The 20,614-nt window shown below is 28.3% G+C and overlaps 1 protein-coding gene across 1 annotated transcript in view; it reads right to left on the reverse strand.

Moving 5' to 3' along the window:
• Positions 1-2,155: 2,155 nt before the first annotated feature.
• Positions 2,156-20,614, reverse strand: part of vex (vexed) — a 49,283-nt gene continuing 30,824 nt past the window's right edge. Inside the window, exon 3 of the mRNA XM_065509586.1 lies at positions 2,156-2,284. Coding sequence (XP_065365658.1) covers positions 2,163-2,284 — 122 coding nt within the window. The 3' untranslated portion in view covers positions 2,156-2,162. The remainder of the gene's footprint in view (positions 2,285-20,614) is intronic.

Below are 20,614 nucleotides of genomic sequence, written 5' to 3' on the forward strand. Positions count from 1 at the left end.
TAAAACTAAGAATATAAATGGCAAATGGTATCATTAATATGTTTACCAAATTTTGTGCAATTTGGCCTTATACATAAAAAGTTTGTCATATATCCTTTTTTTGAAAATTTTGAAAAATTTTAAAAAATGGTTTTATATTAATTTTATTTTCATTTCTAACATGAAAACATTAATAAATATTTATTTCTCTTTAGATGTTGCCCAGTAAATTTGGTTTTCAAATGCCAGCAATTGCTTTGGTCCTTACTTTCGTTACAAAAGTAATTAAAAATTGTTATAGAATCCTTGTTCTTGTCTCAAATAACTTGAAACTTGTAAAATGAATGTGACATGGCTTTGTTGACATTTTCACCAAGAATTTATATTGTAGAGCCTTTAGATAAGAAGTTGGCCATATATCCTTTTTTGCTACTTAAACAAATTTTTATTTTTTTTATATTTTGAGATCTTTCCAAACGAATATTTTAAGTTTTAAGAAGAAACAAAAATTGAAAATTTTTTGAAAAAATAAAGTTCTACAAAAACTTTATTAAAACTTCAAATCACTTAAAACTATGAATATAAATGGCAAATGGTATCATTAATATGTTTACCAAATTTTGTGCAATTTGGCCCTATACATAAAAAGTTTGTCATATATCCTTTTTTTGGACATTTTGAAAAAATTTAATAAAATGATTATATATTATTTTTTTTTTAATTTCTAACATGAAAACACCAATAAATATTTATTTCTCTTTAGATGTTGTCCAGTAAATTTGTTTTGAAACGCCAGCAATTGCTTTGAGCTTGCTTTCATTACAAAAGTAATTAAAAATTGTTATAAAATCTTTGTTGTTGTCTCAAATAACTGGAAACTTGCAAAATGAATGTGACATGGCTTTGTTGACATTTTCACCAAGAATTTATATTGTAGATCCTTTAGATAAGAAGTTGGCCATATATCCTTTTTTGGTACTTTAACAAATTTATAATTTTTTTTAATATTTTGAGATCATTCCAAATGAATATTTCAATTTTTAAGAAGAAACAAAAATTAAAAATTTTTGGAAAAAATAAAGTTCTACAAAAACTTTGTTAAAACTTCAAATCACTTAAAACTAAGAATATAAATGGCAAATGGTTTCTTTAATATGTTTACCAAATTTTGTGCAATTTGGCCTTATACATAAAAAGTTTGCCATATATCCTTTTTTTGGACATTTTGAAAAATTTAAAAAAATGATTATTTATTAATTTTATTTTCATTTCTTACATGAAAACATTTATAAATATTTATTTTTCTTTAATTCTCCCACTGTTTCTCTTTAAATCAAAAAACTTTTTGTTTCATTTCCTTTTGTTCTGTTTTTTTTTTACTAAATTTAAAGTTTCATTTGCAAGTTTCATGCATAAAACTGTCTCCTTATTTCTGGTAACTTCTTGCAGTAGTAGCTTCTTTCAACACTAGTGTTATTGTTGTTGTATTTTTTGTCTTTTATAACTTTTTTGATTGTATTGTTTTTTTTGTATAGTTTGCTCATAAAATTGCAAAAAAAAACTAGAAAAATTTTCTACAATTTGTATTGGTTTTAACTTCATTTCTGTTTTTGCCATTGTAGCCGGCTAAGTAACATTCTAGGGATTTTTTTAATTTTTTTTTTACTTTCGTCCACTGGTTGCTGTAAAAGAGTCCAATTTTTTTTGCTTTAAAATGTCTTTCAACATTTTACAACAGCATTGATTGCTTGTTGCAATTTTGGTTTCAAGCTTATTGAAGCTTAACCCTTATAGAGAATTTTATATGACAAAAAAAAGGAAACGGATGCTGTATAAGAAAGCATGAAGAGACAGGGAAGTTGCTATTTTTTTTGTGTCTTTTTTTGATATTATGATTATTTGAAATTGTTTTTTAAATCCTTTTTATATGTAGTTTTTCTCTATTTCCATTTCCATTTCTCTATCTCTATTTAATAGTGATTCCTACAATTAACCTTATTTTTTTCTATTATTATGTTCTGTTAAGCAAATTGTTATTGTAGTTTTATATCCGTTTTACAGTAGTTTTCGATTTTATTGCCAGAAATGAAAAATTATTGTTACATTTATGGGATATTAGAAATTGTTTTCAAATCCTTTTTAAGATGTATTATAAAGGAAATTAAAAAAAACATTTAAAATACTTACTCTTGCTCTCTGTTATGCTGGTAGGTTTCTCTGTAGTGGTTGCGTAAATTGCGTCTGACACTGCTGTCATTTACATGATGCTGGTGAGTCAAGGAAGCCGGCAGCAGTAAAGCAGTTTCTAAAATTAATAATAAAAAAATACACAGAAAACCTGGTTAGTTGCAAACAAACTAATTTTCACTTCATTAAATTTACATGTCCCTCTTTCCCTCTCCCTCTCTCTTTCTATCATATTATAATAATAATGACTTTCTAAAGCAGGCTGTGCATTATAGTGAGTTTGTTTATTTCTAACCACAACAAAAACCGTTCTAATAATATCCTTAATGTTTAAAAAGAAAACCTCTCTATCGTTATATGCTGCTCATCATCTGATATGCATATTAATATGCAGTTATATTTATGGAAATTTGCATATATACCACCATTTGATTACGTTTTTACAAACACACCCATTTACCCATGCAATTTTCCACAATATTTACTCGCTCTCCCGCTCCTTTTTTCCAGCTAAAATGCTAATTTTGCCAACGACATTCAATTTAAATGTCATAAAATACAGACATGTTTTTGTCATGTGCTAGAGCGTAATAATAATACAAAAATAGCTGTTAATTTCAAGGAAAATTTAGAAAAAAAATAGAAAACCTTTTAAATAGCTAAATAACAATGGCAGTTTTATAACAAAACACTTAATTTAAATAACAAATTATTAAAAAAAAAATAGCAAAACTCGAGTTATATTTATAAATATATAACAAAAATGTTTCTAAATTGGAAAAAAATTTTAATAAATTTTTTTTTAAATTTTGTTTTAAAAAAAATGCTTATAAAATCTTTGTTGTTAACTCAAATACTTTGAAACTTACAAAATTAATGTGCCATGAACATATTAACATTTTCACCAAAAATTAATGTTGTAGGTTCTTTAGTTCAAAAGTTGGCCATATATCCTTTTTTGGTACTTTACTTAAATTTTCGAAATTTTTACCTGAACTTTAATGAATTTTTTTTTTAATTTTTATAAGATCTTTGTTGATATAATTTTAGAAATTTATGAAGAATTTTTATTTTTTTTTTACTTTTTTACCTCTAAACAATAGTTATAAAATTTTTGTTAATATCTCAAATACATTGAAACTTACAAAAAGAATGTGACATGGTCATATTAACATTTTCATCAAAAATTTTTATTGTAAATACTTTAGATAAAAATTTGGTCATATATCCTTTTTTGGTACTTGAACAAATTTTAAATTTTTTTTTAATATTTTGAATCTTTTTAATAAAATATTAAAATTTTTAGAAGCAAGACAAAAATCCAAAGTTTTTTGCAAAAATAAAGTTTTACAAAAACTTTGTTAAAACTTCAAATCTTTTAAAACTAAGAATATAAATGGCAAATGGTCTCATTGTTATGTTTACCAAATATTGTGCAATTTGGTCATATACATAAAAAGTTTGTCATATATCCTTTTTTTGGAAATTTTTAAAAATTTACAAAAATGTTTATAAATTAATTTTATTTTCATTTCTTACATGAAAACACCAATAAATCTTTATTTATCCTTAGAGGTTGTCCCATAGATTTGTTTTTCAAATGCTAACAATTGTTTTGATCCCTGTTTTCATTACTAAAGTAATTAAAAATTGTTATAAAATCTTTGTTGTTGTCTCAAATAACTTGAAACTTTAGAAATTAATGATACATGGTCATATGGACATTTTCACCAAAAATTTATATTGTAGGTCCTTTAGATAAAAAGATGGCCATATATCCTTTTTTGGTACTTACAAAAATTTATATATTTTTTAAAAATTTTTAAAGCTTTCTTAAAGAATATTTGAATTTTTAAGAAAAAAATAAAAATTTAATTTTTTTTCCGAAAATAAAGTTCTACAAAAACTTTGTTAAATCTTCAAATCACTTAAAACTAAGCATAGGAATGGGAAATGGTCTCATTAATATGAATACCAAATTCTGTGCAATTCGGTCATATACATACAAAGTTTGCCATATATCCTTTTTTTGGAAATTTTTAAAACTTAACAAAAATGGTTATATATTACTTTTAATTTAATTTTTAATCCAATAAATCTTTATTTCTCCTTAGAGGTTGCCCCATAGATTTGTTTTTCAAATTTCAACAATTAATTTGATCCTTGTTTTCATTACTAAAGTAATTAAAAATTGTTATAAAATCTTTGTTGTTGTATCAAATAAGTTGAAACTTACAAAATTAATGAGACATGGTCATATGGACATCTTCACCAAAAATTTGAATTGTAAGTCCTTTAGATAAAAAGATGGCCATATATTCTTTTTTGGTACTTTCTTAAAGAATATTTAAATTTTTAAGAAAAAAATAATTTTTTTTTCGAAAATAAAGTTCTACAAAAACTTTGTTAAATCTTCAAATCACTTAAAACTAGGAATATGAATGGCAAATGGTCTCACTAATATGTCTACCAAATATTGTGTAATTACGTCATATACATAAGAAGTTTGCCATATATCCTTTTTTTGGAAATTTTTAAAAATTAACAAAAATGGTTATAAATTAATTTGATTTTCATTTCTTACATAAAAATACCAACAAATCTTTATTTCACCTTAGAGGATTCCCAAAAAAAATTGTTTTTCAAATGCCACCAATTGTTTTGATCCTTGTTTTCATTACTAAAGTAATTAAAAATTGTTGTAAAATCTTTGTTGTTGTCTCAAATAACTTGAAACTTAAGAAATTAATGATATATGGTCATATGGACATTTTCACCAAAAATTTATATTGTAGGTTCTTTAGATAAAAAGATTGCCATATATCCTTTTTTGATAAATAAATAAATTTATAGTTTTTTTTTATTATTTTGATGTATTTTTAAATGAAGATTTAAATTTTTAGGAAAAAAATTAAAATAATATTTTTTTCCGAAAATAAAGTTCTACAAAAACTTTGTTAAAATTTCAAATCACTTAAAACTGGGAATACGAATGGCAAATGGTCTCACTAATATGTCTACCAAATATTGTGTAATTACGTCATATACATAAGAAGTTTGCCATATATCCTTTTTTTGGAAATTTTTAAAAATTAACAAAAATGGTTATAAATTAATTTGATTTTCATTTCTTACATAAAAATACCAACAAATCTTTATTTCACCTTAGAGGATTCCCAAAAAAATTTGTTTTTCAAATGCCACCAATTGTTTTGATCCTTGTTTTCATTACTAAAGTAATTAAAAATTGTTATAAAATCTCTTTTGTTGTCTCAAATAACTTGAAACTTAAAAAATTAATGATACATTGTCATATGGACATTTTCACCAAAAATTTATATTGTAGGACCTTGAGATAAAAAGATGGCCATATATCCTTTTTTGGTACTTACAAAAATTTATATTTTTTTTAAAAATGTTTAAAGCTTTCTTGAAGAATATTTAAATTTTTAAGAAAAAAAAAAATTAATTTTTTTCGAAAATAAAGTTCTACAAAAACTTTGTTAAAACTTCAAATCTTTTAAAACTAAGAATATAAATGGCAAATGGTCTCATTGTTATGTTTACCAAATATTGTGCAATTCGGTCATATACATAAAAAGTTTGTCATATATCCTTTTTTTTCGAAATTTTTAAAAATTTACAAAAATGGTTATAAATTAATTTTATTTTCATTTCTTACATGAAAACACCAATAAAGCTTTATTTATCCTTAGAGGTTGTCCCATAGATTTGTTTTTCAAATGCTAACAATTGTTTTGATCCTTGTTCTCATTACTAAAGTAATTAAAAATTGTTATAAAATCTTTTTTGTTGTCTCAAATAACTTCAAACTTAAAAAATTAATGATACATGGTCATATGGACATTTTCACCAAAAATTTATATTGTAGGTCCTTTACATAAAAAGATTGCCATATATCCTTTTTTGGTACTTACAAAAATTTATATTTTTTTTCAGATTTTTAAAGCTTTCTTGAAGAATATTTAAATTTTTAAGAAAAAAATAAAAATTTAATTTTTTTTCGAAAATAAAGTTCTACAAAAACTTTGTTAAAACTTCAAATCACTTAAAACTAGGAATATGAATGGCAAATGGTCTCATTAATATGTCTACCAAATATTGTGTAATTAGGTCATATACATAAAAAGTTTGCCATATATCCTTTTTTTGGAAATTTTTAAAAATTAACAAAAATGGGCATATATTAATTTCATTTATCTTTATTTATCCTTAGAGATTGCTCTATAAATTTGTTTTTCAAATGCCAAAAATTGCTTTGCTCAATTTTTTCATTACTAAAATAAATAAAAATTGTTATAAAATCTTTGTTGTTGTATCAAATAACTTGAAACTTACAAAATTAATGAGACATGGTCATATGGACATTTTCACCAAAAATGTATGTTGTAGGTCCTTTAGATAAAAAGATGGCCATATATCCTTTTTTGGTACTTACAAATATTTATATTTTTTTAAAAATTTTTAAAGCTTTCTTGAAGAATATTTAAATTTTTAAGAAAAAAATAAAAATTTAATTTTTTTTCGAAAATAAAGTTCTACAAAAACTTTGTTAAATCTTCAAATCACTTAAAACTGAGCATAGGAATGGAAAATGGTCTCATTAATGTGAATACCAAATATTGTCTAATTTGGTCTTATACATAAAAAGTTTGCCATATATCCTTTTTTTTGGAAATTTTTAAAAATTAACAAAAATGGTCATATATTAATTTGATTTTCATTCTTTTATAAAAACTTCCACAAATCTTTATTTCTCCTTAGAGTTTGCCCAATAAATTTGTTTTTCAAATGCCAACAACTGTTTTGATCCTTGTTTGTGGAGTAATTACGTTTGGCAAATTATAATTTTAAATAAGCTGTTTTAAGCTGTAATCATGTTAGTTAAAATCCTTTCATTGTGCGGTTTAAATCATCTAACTTTTGATGATTTTTATCCTTATAAGAAGTCAACTTAAGCCACCAAAATTATAACATTTAATTACATTCTTACCTAAAAACACACGTTTAAATTTAAACACACATACAGAGGCCAAAGGAAGACAATAATTTTTGGTAAATATGTCTTTTTGCCACAAGCGAAATATGTCATTTTATAACACAAACACATACATTTTATTAGGGTGGCTGTGTGTAAGTTTTACAAAAAAAAGCTATTACTTTTTGCAGATTGTTAGGTGAGTAGGTGGAAGTGTGCTGTTACACATGCTGCTTTAATATGTGTATGTAGCTAAATATTTGTAGGTCTATTATATAAAGTAAATGTCTGTGTATTTTTTATGGGTCTCTGTGTGTGTGTGCGTTCGTTTGTTTATATGTTGATTTAACAATTAATTTTATGACGTTAATGAGTCCTTTTTTTTCTGCAAACGTTTCAGTTTTTCTCTTACTAGCCACATAGTAGTAGTTGTTGTTGTTGTTGCTGTTTTATATGCTTAACTCAAACAAACGCTTTTAGTGGTTTTTAGACCTTAACGTTAATTATAACTTATATGAGGTCTAAAAACAAATGCTTATTTATTTATACATACACACACGCATACATGTCTATCCCTCTCTACGCCAGGAAAGCTTACTAATTGTTTGTTTATTTGCCACAGCATGTGTGTGTGTGTTTGTTTAAGCTTATAAACTTAGCCAGCCTTATAATTCGAGTATTAACTCATAAAATTACCATTTTGTAATAATCAGGCTCATCATCTACAAGTCCTTGCTTTTGTTTAATAATGTTTATTATAAAACAGCAATGAAATGTTTATCTTATTTGCTTGTTTGTCAGCAATTAACTTAAAGTTAAGATTGCCTATTTTATGGCGCTGGGGGTTTACACGAGATTTATAAATCTTTAATGGCTAGTGTGTGTACGAATATATGAATGTAAGCGCCACATAACTTTATATATTAAAGTAATTTAAGATAAATATAAGAAATGTATTTAGCAGAATTGCTATTTTCACAAATATTTTACTAATTCAGCTAGCTGAATTGCCGGTTTGTTAAAATTTGTTTATAATTTTGATAGAGTAATGCATTTGAGAGCTAAATTTTAATTTTCAAAATTTTACAAACAAAAGGATATATGGCGAGCTATCGTTCCATAAGACATTTTTTCAAAATTTCTTTTGGTACATTCAAAGCGCCTGATTTGGCATTCGTTTTCATAATTTCAAAACTTTTGCTTAAGGTTTATAAAATTTATAGCCGTTTTTATACTAACATTTTATGTATTTGCTTCATTCATAGTGTTTATAAACCGGATAACCGGTTAACCGAAAAACCGGTTTTTCTTTGAAATCTCGGTTTTTTGCGAACCGGTTAATTTAAAATGTTGATTTTCGGTTAACCGGTTTATCCGGTTTTTATCACTCGGTTAACCGGTTTTTAAAATTTTATATTCAATTGTCAAAATAATCAAATTCAAAACTCAAAATTCAATAGAAAATATCAAGAAATTTTGTTTTTGAGCAAATGAATACTTGATTTAATTATGAAATAATTGAAACCAGTTCAATATGTGACAAATATTTGAATTGAAACGGTTTAAGAAATAGTTTTTTCTGTGTATGTATCTCAATTCCATTTGACGGAGATAATAATTTTGAAATTTTTACAAAATGGACTTTGCACTTTTGTATATTTATAGTTATTTAATATTAACCATTATTCCTGGCTACTAAAAACTAAAAATTTCAAAGTTGTGTATACTTTATTGGACATTTAATGTTTTCTACATATATATGACGGTTAACCGGTTTAACCGGTTTTTTCGATGTCGGTTAACCGAAAAACCGGTTTCCTAAAAAATGCCAATTTTCGGTTAACCGACAAACCGGTTTTTTAAAAAGTCGGTTTTTTATAAACACTATTCATTCATTTTAAATATGTATTTATTAATGTTTCATTACCGCATTTGTAAGCTATGTTTTTATTTTCAAGATTTTATAAAAAAAGGATATATGGCGAGCTTTTTTTCCATAAGACATTTTTCCAAAATTTCTTTTGTTACATTTAAAGCATCTGATTTGGCTATCGTTTTCATAATTTCAATACATTTGCTTAAGGTTCATAGAATTTACAGCCGTTTTTATATTAACCTTTTAAGTATTGGCTTCAATCATTTTAAATATGAATTTATTAATATCTCATTACCACATTTTTAAGTTTAGTTTTAATTTTCCTGAACTTATTAAAAAAGGATATATGACGAGCTTCTTTCCCCTAAGACATTTTTTAAAAATTTCTTTTGTTACATTAAAAGCACCTTATTTGGCTTTCATTTTCATAATTTTAAAACATTTGCTTAAGGTTCATAGAAATTACAGCTGTTTTTTTACTAAACTTTTAAGAATTTGTTTTAGTCCTTCCAAATATGTATTTATTAATGTCTCTTTACCACATTTGTAAGCTAAGTTTTAATTTTCCAGATTTTTCAAAAAAGGATATATGGCGAGCTACCGTTCCATAAGACATTTTTTTAAAATTTCTTTTGGTACATTTAAAGCACCTTATTTGGCTTTCATTTTCATAATTTCAAAACATTTTCTTAAGGTTTATAAAATCTACAGCCGTTTTTATAGTAACATTTTAAGTATTTGCTTCAATCATTTTAAATATGAATTTGTTAATGTCTCTTTACCGCATTTTTAAGCTAAGTTTTAATTTTCCAGATTTTTCAAAAAAAGGATATATGGCGAGCTTTTTTTCCATAAGACATTTTTCAAAAATTTCTTTTGTTAAATTTTAAGCACCTTATTTGTCGTTCGTTTTCATAATTTCAAAACATTTGCTTAAGGTTCATAGAAATTACAGCCGTTTTTATACTAAACTTTTAAGAATTTGTTTCAGTCCTTCTAAATATTTATTTTTTAATGTCTCTTTATCGCATTTTTAAGATTATTTTTAATTTTTAAGAACTTTTTAAAAAAGGATATATGGCGAGCTTTTTTTCCATAAGACATTTTTCCAAAATTTCTGTTGTTAAATTTTAAGCACCTTATTAGGCTTTCATTTTCATAATTTCAAAACATTTGCTTAAGGTTCATAAAAATTACAGCCATTTTTATATTAACCTTTTAAGTATTTACTTCAATCATTTTAAATATGTATTTATTAATGTCTCTTTAACACATTTTTAAGCTAATTTTTAATTTTTAAGAACTTTTTAAAAAAGGATATATGGCGAGCTTTTTTTCCATAAGACATTTTTCCAAAATTTCTTTTGTTAAATTTTAAGCACCTTATTTGTCGTTCATTTTCATAATTTCAAAACATTTGCTTAAGGTTCATAGAAATTACAGCCATTTTTATATTAACCTTTTAAGTATTTGCTTCAATCATTTTAAATATGTATTTACCACTAACACCACAATGATTTTATTGATTAAAAAAAATTTTTTTGTATTTTTTCATTTTTAAATTGACAAATATGTACATTTTTGCTTTACAAACCACTATTGTTGAAGCTGTTTGTGTACCAAATAAATAAATACCGAATATTGAAATATAAAAATTGTTGTGTACGCATTCATATATTTACAAATAAATATTTTACATATAAATAGTCTTATTGTTTATATTATTTACATTGTTATTATTTATTTACTTTAGTGGTTTATGAACATAATAAAGAATAAATTTTCTATACAATAAAACACACAATCAGAAAAAAAAAAACAATTTATATACAAACAAACACATGACACATACTCGCAAAATATGTAAAATAATAAATGCTAATACTCCTACACATTCCTTCATATACATACATACATACCTACACTCACTTAATGGTAAATATTTGAAAAACAAACCAAACCAAAAAAAACTGTTATGAGAAATAGTGGGAGAGGGAGTAAAGATGGCGAAAGCAGTAGAGAGGTAATAAAGTAAACAAATGTTATTTTTACATGCAAATAATTCGTAAACAATCACTTATATACAAACATACCTACATATGTAAACACACGTGTTTGTAACTGTTCAGTGTTCACATGGTAGAGAGAGTGAGAGAGATAGTGAGAAAGCGAATAGTCATGAAAATATTTTTATTTGTTTGTGGTTCTCTTTGGGTTGATTTTTATTACATACTGCTTACGTTTCTGTTGTTGTGATGATTGCAAATAAATGTTTACATTTATTTATTTATCATACTCGTGAGTATGTGTTGTTATATTTGTTTGTATATAAATGAGAGTTAGTATGTTTGTGCTACAAAGTGAAAGTGTTGTTAGTGTTGGTCTATTAAGCAACTGTATGTAAAAGTGTAAGTTAAAAGGTATTGTTGTTGTTGTTATTATTATTGTTGAGTTATAAACAGTAAAAATATGCTGCTTATTTGGCTGCAGGTTCAGAAAGAACTTGAGGCTATTTTGGTGTGAGGTAAGGTTGGCAAATTTCAAAACAAAATCATGCGTGTCTGAAAAGAATCGTGTAAACCATGTAATTGTCGCTAACACACAGGGATTTCTCAAGTAAAAAATTAAAAAAAAATAAGATTTTGTGAGAAAGTGTTTAAAATAAATAATAAGGAATTTTTTTAAGGATTTCAGGGAAATAAAAAGAAAGTAAAGTAACTGGAACATCATAAGAATAATATAAATAATCTCTAAAATTTACGTAAAACATCATTGTACTTTCAAATATTTTCAAAGAACACTAAAATTTTAGGTTTTTAAAAATTTTCCAAAAAAAGGATATATGGCGGGCTACTCCACTTTACAACCTACATTTCTAAATCTTAGTAGATAAACTAAGGACATGATTTTCTAAACTTTTTAGTAACAAAACTCTAATTTTCATAATTTCCATAAAAAGGATATATGGCGGAATTCTCTAATATTGTAATTACCGTAATAATTTTTAACAATTGCACTAATAACATGATTCTCTAACCATTTCCATAAAAAAACTATTTTTTTTCAAATTTATGAATAAAGGATATATGGCAAAATTCTATATTATAGAATTTTCCAAAAATAATTTTCTGTGTGAACACTAACTATTTGTTTTTATAACCATTTTCATAAGAAAATTTTTAATTTTGATAATATTCAAATAAAGGATATATGGCGAAATTCCTTAATATTAAAACTACATTAACATTTCTTAGCAATCACACTAATGACATGATTTGCTAAACATTTCCATAATAAAAATTTAATTTTGATGATTTTCAAAAAAAGGATATATGGAGAAATTCTCAATTTGTTGAACTACATCAAAACATTTTTATAGGCACTCTAATGACTTGATTATGTAACCATTTTCATAATAAAATTCAGATTTTTGTTAATTTTCAAAAAAAGGATATATGGCGGAAATCTATATTATTGGAGTTAAGCAAATCATTTTTGGCAGACATACTAATGACATGATTTTCTAACCATTTATATAACAAAAACGTAATTTTGACAATTATCAAAAAAAGGATATATGACGAAATTCTCTATTTGTTGAAGTACATCAATACATTTTTATAGGCACTCTAAAGACTTGATTATGTAACCATTTTCATAACAAAATTTGGATTTGGTTAATTTTCAGAAAAAGGATATATGGCGAAATTCTATAATATTAGAAATACACTAATATTATTAAGCATATACACTAAGGACATGATTTGCTAACCATTTTCATAAAAAAATTAATTTTGATAACTATCAAAAAAAGGATATATGGTGAAATTCTTTATTTGTTGAACTTCATCAAAATATTTTTATAGGCACTCTAATGACTTGATTATGTAACTATTTTCATAAAAAAATTCGGATTTTGTTAATTTTCAAAAAAAAGGATATATGGCGAAATTCCATAATCTTAGAACTACACTAATATTTCTTAGCATACACACTAAGTTAATGATTTGCTAGCCATTTTAATAAAAAAAATTTAATTTTGATGAATATCAAAAAAAGGATATATGGCAAAATCATCTATTTGTTGAACTACATCAATAAATTTTAATAGGCACTCTAATGACTTGATTATATAACCATTTTCATAATAAAATTTTAATTTTGAAAAATTTCAAAAAAAGGATATATGACGAAATTCCATAATATTAGAACTACACTAATATTTCTCAGCATGCACACCAAGGACATGATTTGCTAACCATTTTCATAACAAAAATAAAATTTTTAATACTTATCAAAAAAGGATATATGGCGGGAAGCTGTACTATTTGATTTACAGAAATAATTTTTTTACTGGCAGACTAAAGGCAAGATTGACTAAACATTTTCATAACATAAATTAGAAAAAGGCTACACTAAGAACTATTGGCAGACTGTTTAAACATATTAAAAAACGATATGAAATGAATTCTATAATATTTTGAATGTAGTATATAAAGGATATATAGAAAGCTTTCTTGTTATTGAAGCAATATTAAAGATATCTAATATTATGATTGATTACACCATAATATATTCATTTACCAAATTTTGTAACAATTGATCGAATTTTTTTTTTTTTTTTTTTTAAATTTTAAAAAATAAAATTAAAATTAATAAAAAGTAAATATCATGAGATACCTTTATAAAGCTGTAGGTGTAAGTTTTTCTTAAAAAACTTGAATTAAAGCAGGTTTCAAAAAAAGGATATATGGGAGGATTCGTTGTCATTGGTGCAATTTCAAAAATATTTGGTATAATAATAGAGCACACCATGTGCTATTCATATACAAAATTCGGTAACATTTCATAAAGTTTTAGAAATTCAGCAGAAGTTTAAAGAAAAACAAAAAATAAAAATAAAAAAAAATTATGAACAAATTGCTTATTATAAGTTATATTTTGTATTTTTGCATAAAAAAAATTTAATTTTTGTAAGACTGAAAAAAAGGATATATGAAGAGCTTCTTAGTTATATAAGCGATTTACATGAAATTTGGTAAAATTAATCAGGTCATTTTAAGGTATTCATTTGCCGAATATGGTTTGAATATATCAAATATTAAACATTTTATTATAATTTAAACAAACAAAAAATATAAATTTTTAAAACTTTTATCTTTAATTAAAACCACTGTGCTTTATATTGTGTGTATCACATCCCCTCCCCCCCTAACACAGATTTCCAGGCATATTATTATACGCGAATAAATAAAATATAATTGAAGTTAGCGAGCTTTAGCATTGTATCAAGCAAATCGACTCGAAATGGGATTTTAAGGTAAAATTGATGATAAATTTTGTGGCATTATTATTAGACTACTCGTACATATATACGCTTAAAATGGTAAAGCTGTAAACGAGTGTTTATGTGTTATAGATTTGAAAATCATAACAGGCTTTGGTTAGAGGGGAATTTTCATATAAAATTTTTATAAACAAACTAAATCTTATTTGTCTACTCATTTTAATATAAATAAAAATAAACGTGCCAGCTTAAGGGGTGTTTATTTTGTATGTGCTAAATGGAAAAAATAAAATATATTTGTTTAAATATCATGATTTCAACTATAAATTGTTAAAAAATCTAAAGAAAAACGTTTGCTATCATTAAACTCCTTAAAGTATGCTTTATTATTTTAAATTAATATTTAATATGACTCAATAAAAAAGAGCATTGTTATTAAACAACCTTGACTTAAGCCTTATTTATCTAGACATATGTTTTCCTTTAAAAATATTGTTTTCAAGCTCTTTAACACCTTTATTATCCACCATTTTTAAATAACATTAAACTTTAAATGCCTCATAAACATTAATTGTTTTTCCTTTTCTGGCAAATTGTTTTACTTTAATGTTGTTTGTGTTGTGTTGTTTTTTTTCATAGCCTACTATTAGGCTTTTATTTGACGCAATTATCATTAGCTGAAATGCTCATATACAAACACAAACACACAAAAAAACAGCGAAATTTCTTTGACATCAAAAACAAGCTGAAGCAAGAAAAGGTAAATATGTATGTCAACATATAAAATTAGCATAATTTTCTAAGCACAAGCTAATTTCTTAAACACCTTAGCTGTAGAGGGGAATGAATACAAATAATAAAAACAAACAAGCAACTAATTTTCTCTGTGCATTTTATGAGCGAATTATTAAAATTTAACATGCACACAATGTAGTGTTAAGGAGAGAATGGTAAAAGAGCATACAGCTAATAACATTTACTACAACTTAATTTGCCTAAAAGTAGGCTATGAAAACAATGGTAAACAATAAAGCAGGTAAGTTTTTATATTCCAATTAAAGTTAAAGGAAAATAATACTAATGAACTTTTTGGCTAGTCTGCAGTCTAGTCAAATCTATAGTCTATAGTTTCGTCTATAACTCGTCTATAATCTTGTCTCTAGTCTCGTCTCTAGTCTAGTCCACAATCTTGTCTCTATTCTCGTCTATAATCTCATCAATAGCCTTCGTCAAGATTTTCATCTATATTTTTGTCTCTAGAATTGTCTATAGACTTCTCTATAGTCTTGTCTATAATATTGTCTCTAGTCTCGTTGAAAATTTCGTTTACAGTTTCGTCCATATTTTAATTTTTGGTCTCGTCTATGGTTTTGTCTATAGTCTCGTCTCTATACTCGTCTATAATCTAATATTTAGTGGTGTTTCTAGTATCATAAATTCTCTATAGCTTCGTTGATAGTCTTGTCTATAGTTTTGTCCAGAGTCTTGCCTATAGCCTCTTCCAGAGTCAAGTCTAGAAAGCCTCGTCTATAAAGACTCGTCTATAAAGTCTTGTCCATAGTCTCAACTATACTCTATTCCAGAGTCTCGTCTAATGTTTTGTCTAGAGTGTCGTCACTAGTCTCGTCTCTAGTCTCGTCTCTAGTCTCGTCTCTAGTCTCGTCTCTAGTCTCGTCTCTAGTCTCGTCTCTAATCTCTTATCTAATCACGATTCTAGTCTCGATTCTAGTCTCGTTTCTAGTCTTGTCTCTAGTCTCCCTAATTGCTTCGTCTCTAGTCTCGTTTCTAGTCTCGTCTCTTGTCTCGTCTATAAACTCGTCTCTGTTCTCGTCTCCAGTTTCGTCTCTAGTGTCGTTTCTAGTCTACTCCAATCTCGTCTCTACCCTTGTCACTAGTCTAGTCTCTAGTCTCTAGTCTCTAGTCTCGTCTCTAATCTTCTCTCTAGTCTCGTCTCTAGTCTCGTCTCTAGTCTCGTCTCTAGTCTCGTCTCTAGTCTCGTCTCTAGTCTCGTCTCTAGTCTCGTCTCTAGTCTCGTCTCTAGTCTCGTCTCTAGTCTCGTCTCTAGTCTCGTCTCTAGTCTCGTCTCTAGTCTCGTCTCTAGTCTCGTCTCTAGTCTCGTCTCTAGTCTCGTCTCTAGTCTCGTCTCTAGTCTCGTCTCTAGTCTCGTCTCTAGTCTCGTCTCTAGTCTCGTCTCTAGTCTCGTCTCTAGTCTCGTCTCTAGTCTCGTCTCTAGTCTCGTCTCTAGTCTCGTCTCTAGTCTCGTCTCTAGTCTCGTCTCTAGTCTCGTCTCTAGTCTCGTCTCTAGTCTCGTCTCTAGTCTCGTCTCTAGTCTCGTCTCTAGTCTCGTCTCTAGTCTCGTCTCTAGTCTCGTCTCTAGTCTCGTCTCTAGTCTAGTCTCTAGTCTCGTCTCTAGTCTCGTCTCTAGTCTCGTCTCTAGTCTCGTCTCTAGTCTCGTCTCTAGTCTCGTCTCTAGTCTCGTCTCTAGTCTCGTCTCTAGTCTCGTCTCTTGTCTCGTCTCTAGTCTCGTCTCTAGTCTCGTCTCTCGTCTCTAGTCTCGTCTCTAGTCTCGTTTCTAGTCTCGTCTCTAGTCTCGTCTCTAGTCTCGTCTCTAGTCTCGTCTCTAGTCTCGTCTCTAGTCTCGTCTCTAGTCTCGTCTCTAGTCTCGTCTCTAGTCTCGTCTCTAGTCTCGTCTCTAGTCTCGTCTCTAGTCTCGTCTCTAGTCTCGTCTCTAGTCTCGTCTCTAGTCTCGTCTCTAGTCTCGTCTCTAGTCTCGTCTCTAGTCTCGTCTCTAGTCTCGTTTCTAGTCTCGTTTCTAGTCTCGTTTCTAGTCTCGTCTTTAGTCTCGTCTCTTGTCTCGTCTCTAGTCTCGTCTCTAGGCTCGTCTATAGTCTCGTCTCTAGTCTCGTATCTAGTCTCGTCTCTAGTCTCGTCTCTAGTCTCGTCTCTAGTCTCGTCTCTAGTCTCGTCTCTGGTCTCGTCTCTAGTCTCGTCTCTAGTCTCGTCTCCAGTCTCGTCTCTAGTCTCGTCTCTAGTCTCGTCTCTAGTCTCGTCTCTAGTCTCGTCTCTAGTCTCGTTTCTAGTCTCGTCTCTAGTCTCGTCTCTAGTCTCGACTCTAGTCTCGTCTCTAGTCTCGTCTCTAGTCTCGTCTCTAGTCTCGTATCTAGTCTCTTGTCTCGTATCTAGTCTCTAATCCCGAATCTGGTCTCGTCTCTAGTCTCCTCTCCAGTCTCGTCTCTAGTCTTGTCTCTAGTCTCGTCTCGTCTCGTCTCGTCTCGTTTCGTTTCGTTTCGTTTCGTTTCGTCTCTAGTCTCGTCTCTAGTCTCGTCTATAGTCTCGTCTCTAGTCTCGTCTCTAGTCTCGTCTCTAGTCTCGTCTCTAGTCTCGTCTCTAGTCTCGTCTCTAGTCTCGTCTCTAGTCTCGTCTCTAGTCTCGTCTCTAGTCTCGTCTCTAGTCTCGTCTCTAGTCTCGTCTCTACTCTCGTATCTAGTCTCGTCTCTAGTCTCGTCTCTAGTCTCGTCTCTAGTCTCGTCTCTAGTCTCGTCACTAGTCTCGCCTCTAGTCTCGTCTCTAGTCTCGTCTCTACTCTCGTCTCTAGTCTCGTCTCTAGTCTCGTCTCTTGTCTCGTCTATAATATCGTCTCTAGTCTCGTCTCTACTCTCGTCTCTGGTCTCGCCTCTAGTCTCGTCTCTAGTCTCTTTCCAAAACTATAGAAAATCTGCCATAAAATGAATTATTCAAAATTGATTTCTTTCCCCTAGTTTATAATAAAACTGACACATTTCACTTGTCATCATTAAATATTACTCATATGTACTTTGCTCTCAAATAAAGCAAAGCAAAAGCACTAACAGTGAGAAATATTTGTTCTTTTCAACATTGTCCATTAACTGAAAGTGTAAACAATTTGTAAAGCCATCTATAAATGTTATTTCTCCCCTACTTGGAAATAGTTGAGGAGAGAAAGAGAGAGAGATGAAGAACACTTAAGCTGTTAAGAATAATTGCACTGAAAGCAGTATCTTGGAAATACTTGCACAATTTCAAACACTTTTACTCGCCAGCAACCAACTGACCTTTATAAATATTCAAAGGACAATTGCCAGATAAGTGCATTTAAAGTTTAAAGGATTTTTCCTATAAAAATCTTGTATATATAAAAAGGGGAAGTCTAGAGAGAGGTGTTTAATTTCCTGCAACATTTTAGCTTTCAACAAAAAAAGAAACTGACAAGATTATTAATGTCTTTGGGGGAGGAAAATGAAGACGCCAACACAATCCAGTAAAAAATGAACAAAAAGTGTAGTAATCCAATCAAGTAAATATCAATAATCTAACACAAATGCTTCAACAAAAGCTATACAAATTTTAAAGGGTAAAACATAAAGAGTGTTAATCTAAAACTGAAAAATGTTACGATAAAATCTTGAAGTAAAACACCTCATATTTCAACCTCCTGTAGAACAACAATTACTGCAAAAAAATCCCTATAATATTTATAATGGCTTCAAGCTAAATTAAAAAAAATACACATACACCCCTTCAACAAAAATCAACATTTACTCCCACATACTCTACCAAAGACTCTCTTCTATATATAAATGTGTATGTGACCGGATAAGAACTGAGTTTATAGTGTCAGTGTTAGAAAATTTTAAAGCCAAACAAAACACTAGAAGAAACCATTTCAGTGAGTGAGAGTGTGTGCATTAAAAAAAATTACAAACTCAACTTTTTTCTTTACTTTAAAAACATTTCTAGTATAAAACGTTTTATTGCTACATCTTGTTAACTCTTATTCATACAATAATTTACTTGAGCCAAATAGTCAGACAGTTAGACATAATAATAGACTGAAATTCTAACACAATGTGTTTGTTCGTCGAACTAGTTAGACGTTTGTTCATTTAAAAACATTCATTCATTTACTGCCAAGACAGAGACTGTTATTTTTAATGGCTTCATAACTGCAGGCATTAAATACTGTTTCAAGACTTCTATATTATATTTGTGCTTTTACAAGTTTAAGCTAAATGTAGCAGTTTCTTATGGCTCAATCAATGAAAAGCAGAAACTTGAAGGTGCGAAAAGGTCTAAATATTCAATTCTAGTCATAGTCTAGTCATAGTCTAGTCATAGTCTAGTCATAGTCTAGTCATAGTCTAGTCATAGTCTAGTCATAGTCTAGTCATAGTCTAGTCATAGTCTAGTCATAGTCTAGTCATAGTCTAGTCATAGTCTAGTCATAGTCTAGTCATAGTCTAGTCATAGTCTAGTCATAGTCTAGTCATAGTCTAGTCATAGTCTAGTCATAGTCTAGTCATAGTCTAGTCATAGTCTAGTCATAGTCTAGTCATAGTCTAGTCATAGTCTAGTCATAGTCTAGTCATAGTCTAGTCATAGTCTAGTCATAGTCTAGTCATAGTCTAGTCATAGTCTAGTCATAGTCTAGTCATAGTCTAGTCATAGTCTAGTCATAGTCTAGTCATAGTCTAGTCATAGTCTAGTCATAGTCTAGTCATAGTCTAGTCATAGTCTAGTCATAGTCTAGTCATAGTCTAGTCATAGTCTAGTCATAGTCTAGTCATAGTCTAGTCATAGTCTAGTCATAGTCTAGTCATAGTCTAGTCATAGTCTAGTCATAGTCTAGTCATAGTCTAGTCATAGTCTAGTCATAGTCTAGTCATAGTCTAGTCATAGTCTAGTCATAGTCTAGTCATAGTCTAGTCATAGTCTAGTCATAGTCTAGTCATAGTCTAGTCATAGTCTAGTCATAGTCTAGTCATAGTCTAGTCATAGTCTAGTCATAGTCTAGTCATAGTCTAGTCATAGTCTAGTCATAGTCTAGTCATAGTCTAGTCATAGTCTAGTCATAGTCTAGTCATAGTCTAGTCATAGTCTAGTCATAGTCTAGTCATAGTCTAGTCATAGTCTAGTCATAGTCTAGTCATAGTCTAGTCATAGTCTAGTCATAGTCTAGTCATAGTCTAGTCATAGTCTAGTCATAGTCTAGTCATAGTCTAGTCATAGTCTAGTCATAGTCTAGTCATAGTCTAGTCATAGTCTAGTCATAGTCTAGTCATAGTCTAGTCATAGTCTAGTCATAGTCTAGTCATAGTCTAGTCATAGTCTAGTCATAGTCTAGTCATAGTCTAGTCATAGTCTAGTCATAGTCTAGTCATAGTCTAGTCATAGTCTAGTCATAGTCTAGTCATAGTCTAGTCATAGTCTAGTCATAGTCTAGTCATAGTCTAGTCATAGTCTAGTCATAGTCTAGTCATAGTCTAGT

Source organism: Calliphora vicina, chromosome 4 (genome assembly GCF_958450345.1).
Source record: "Calliphora vicina chromosome 4, idCalVici1.1, whole genome shotgun sequence".
NCBI lineage: Eukaryota > Metazoa > Arthropoda > Insecta > Diptera > Calliphoridae > Calliphora > Calliphora vicina.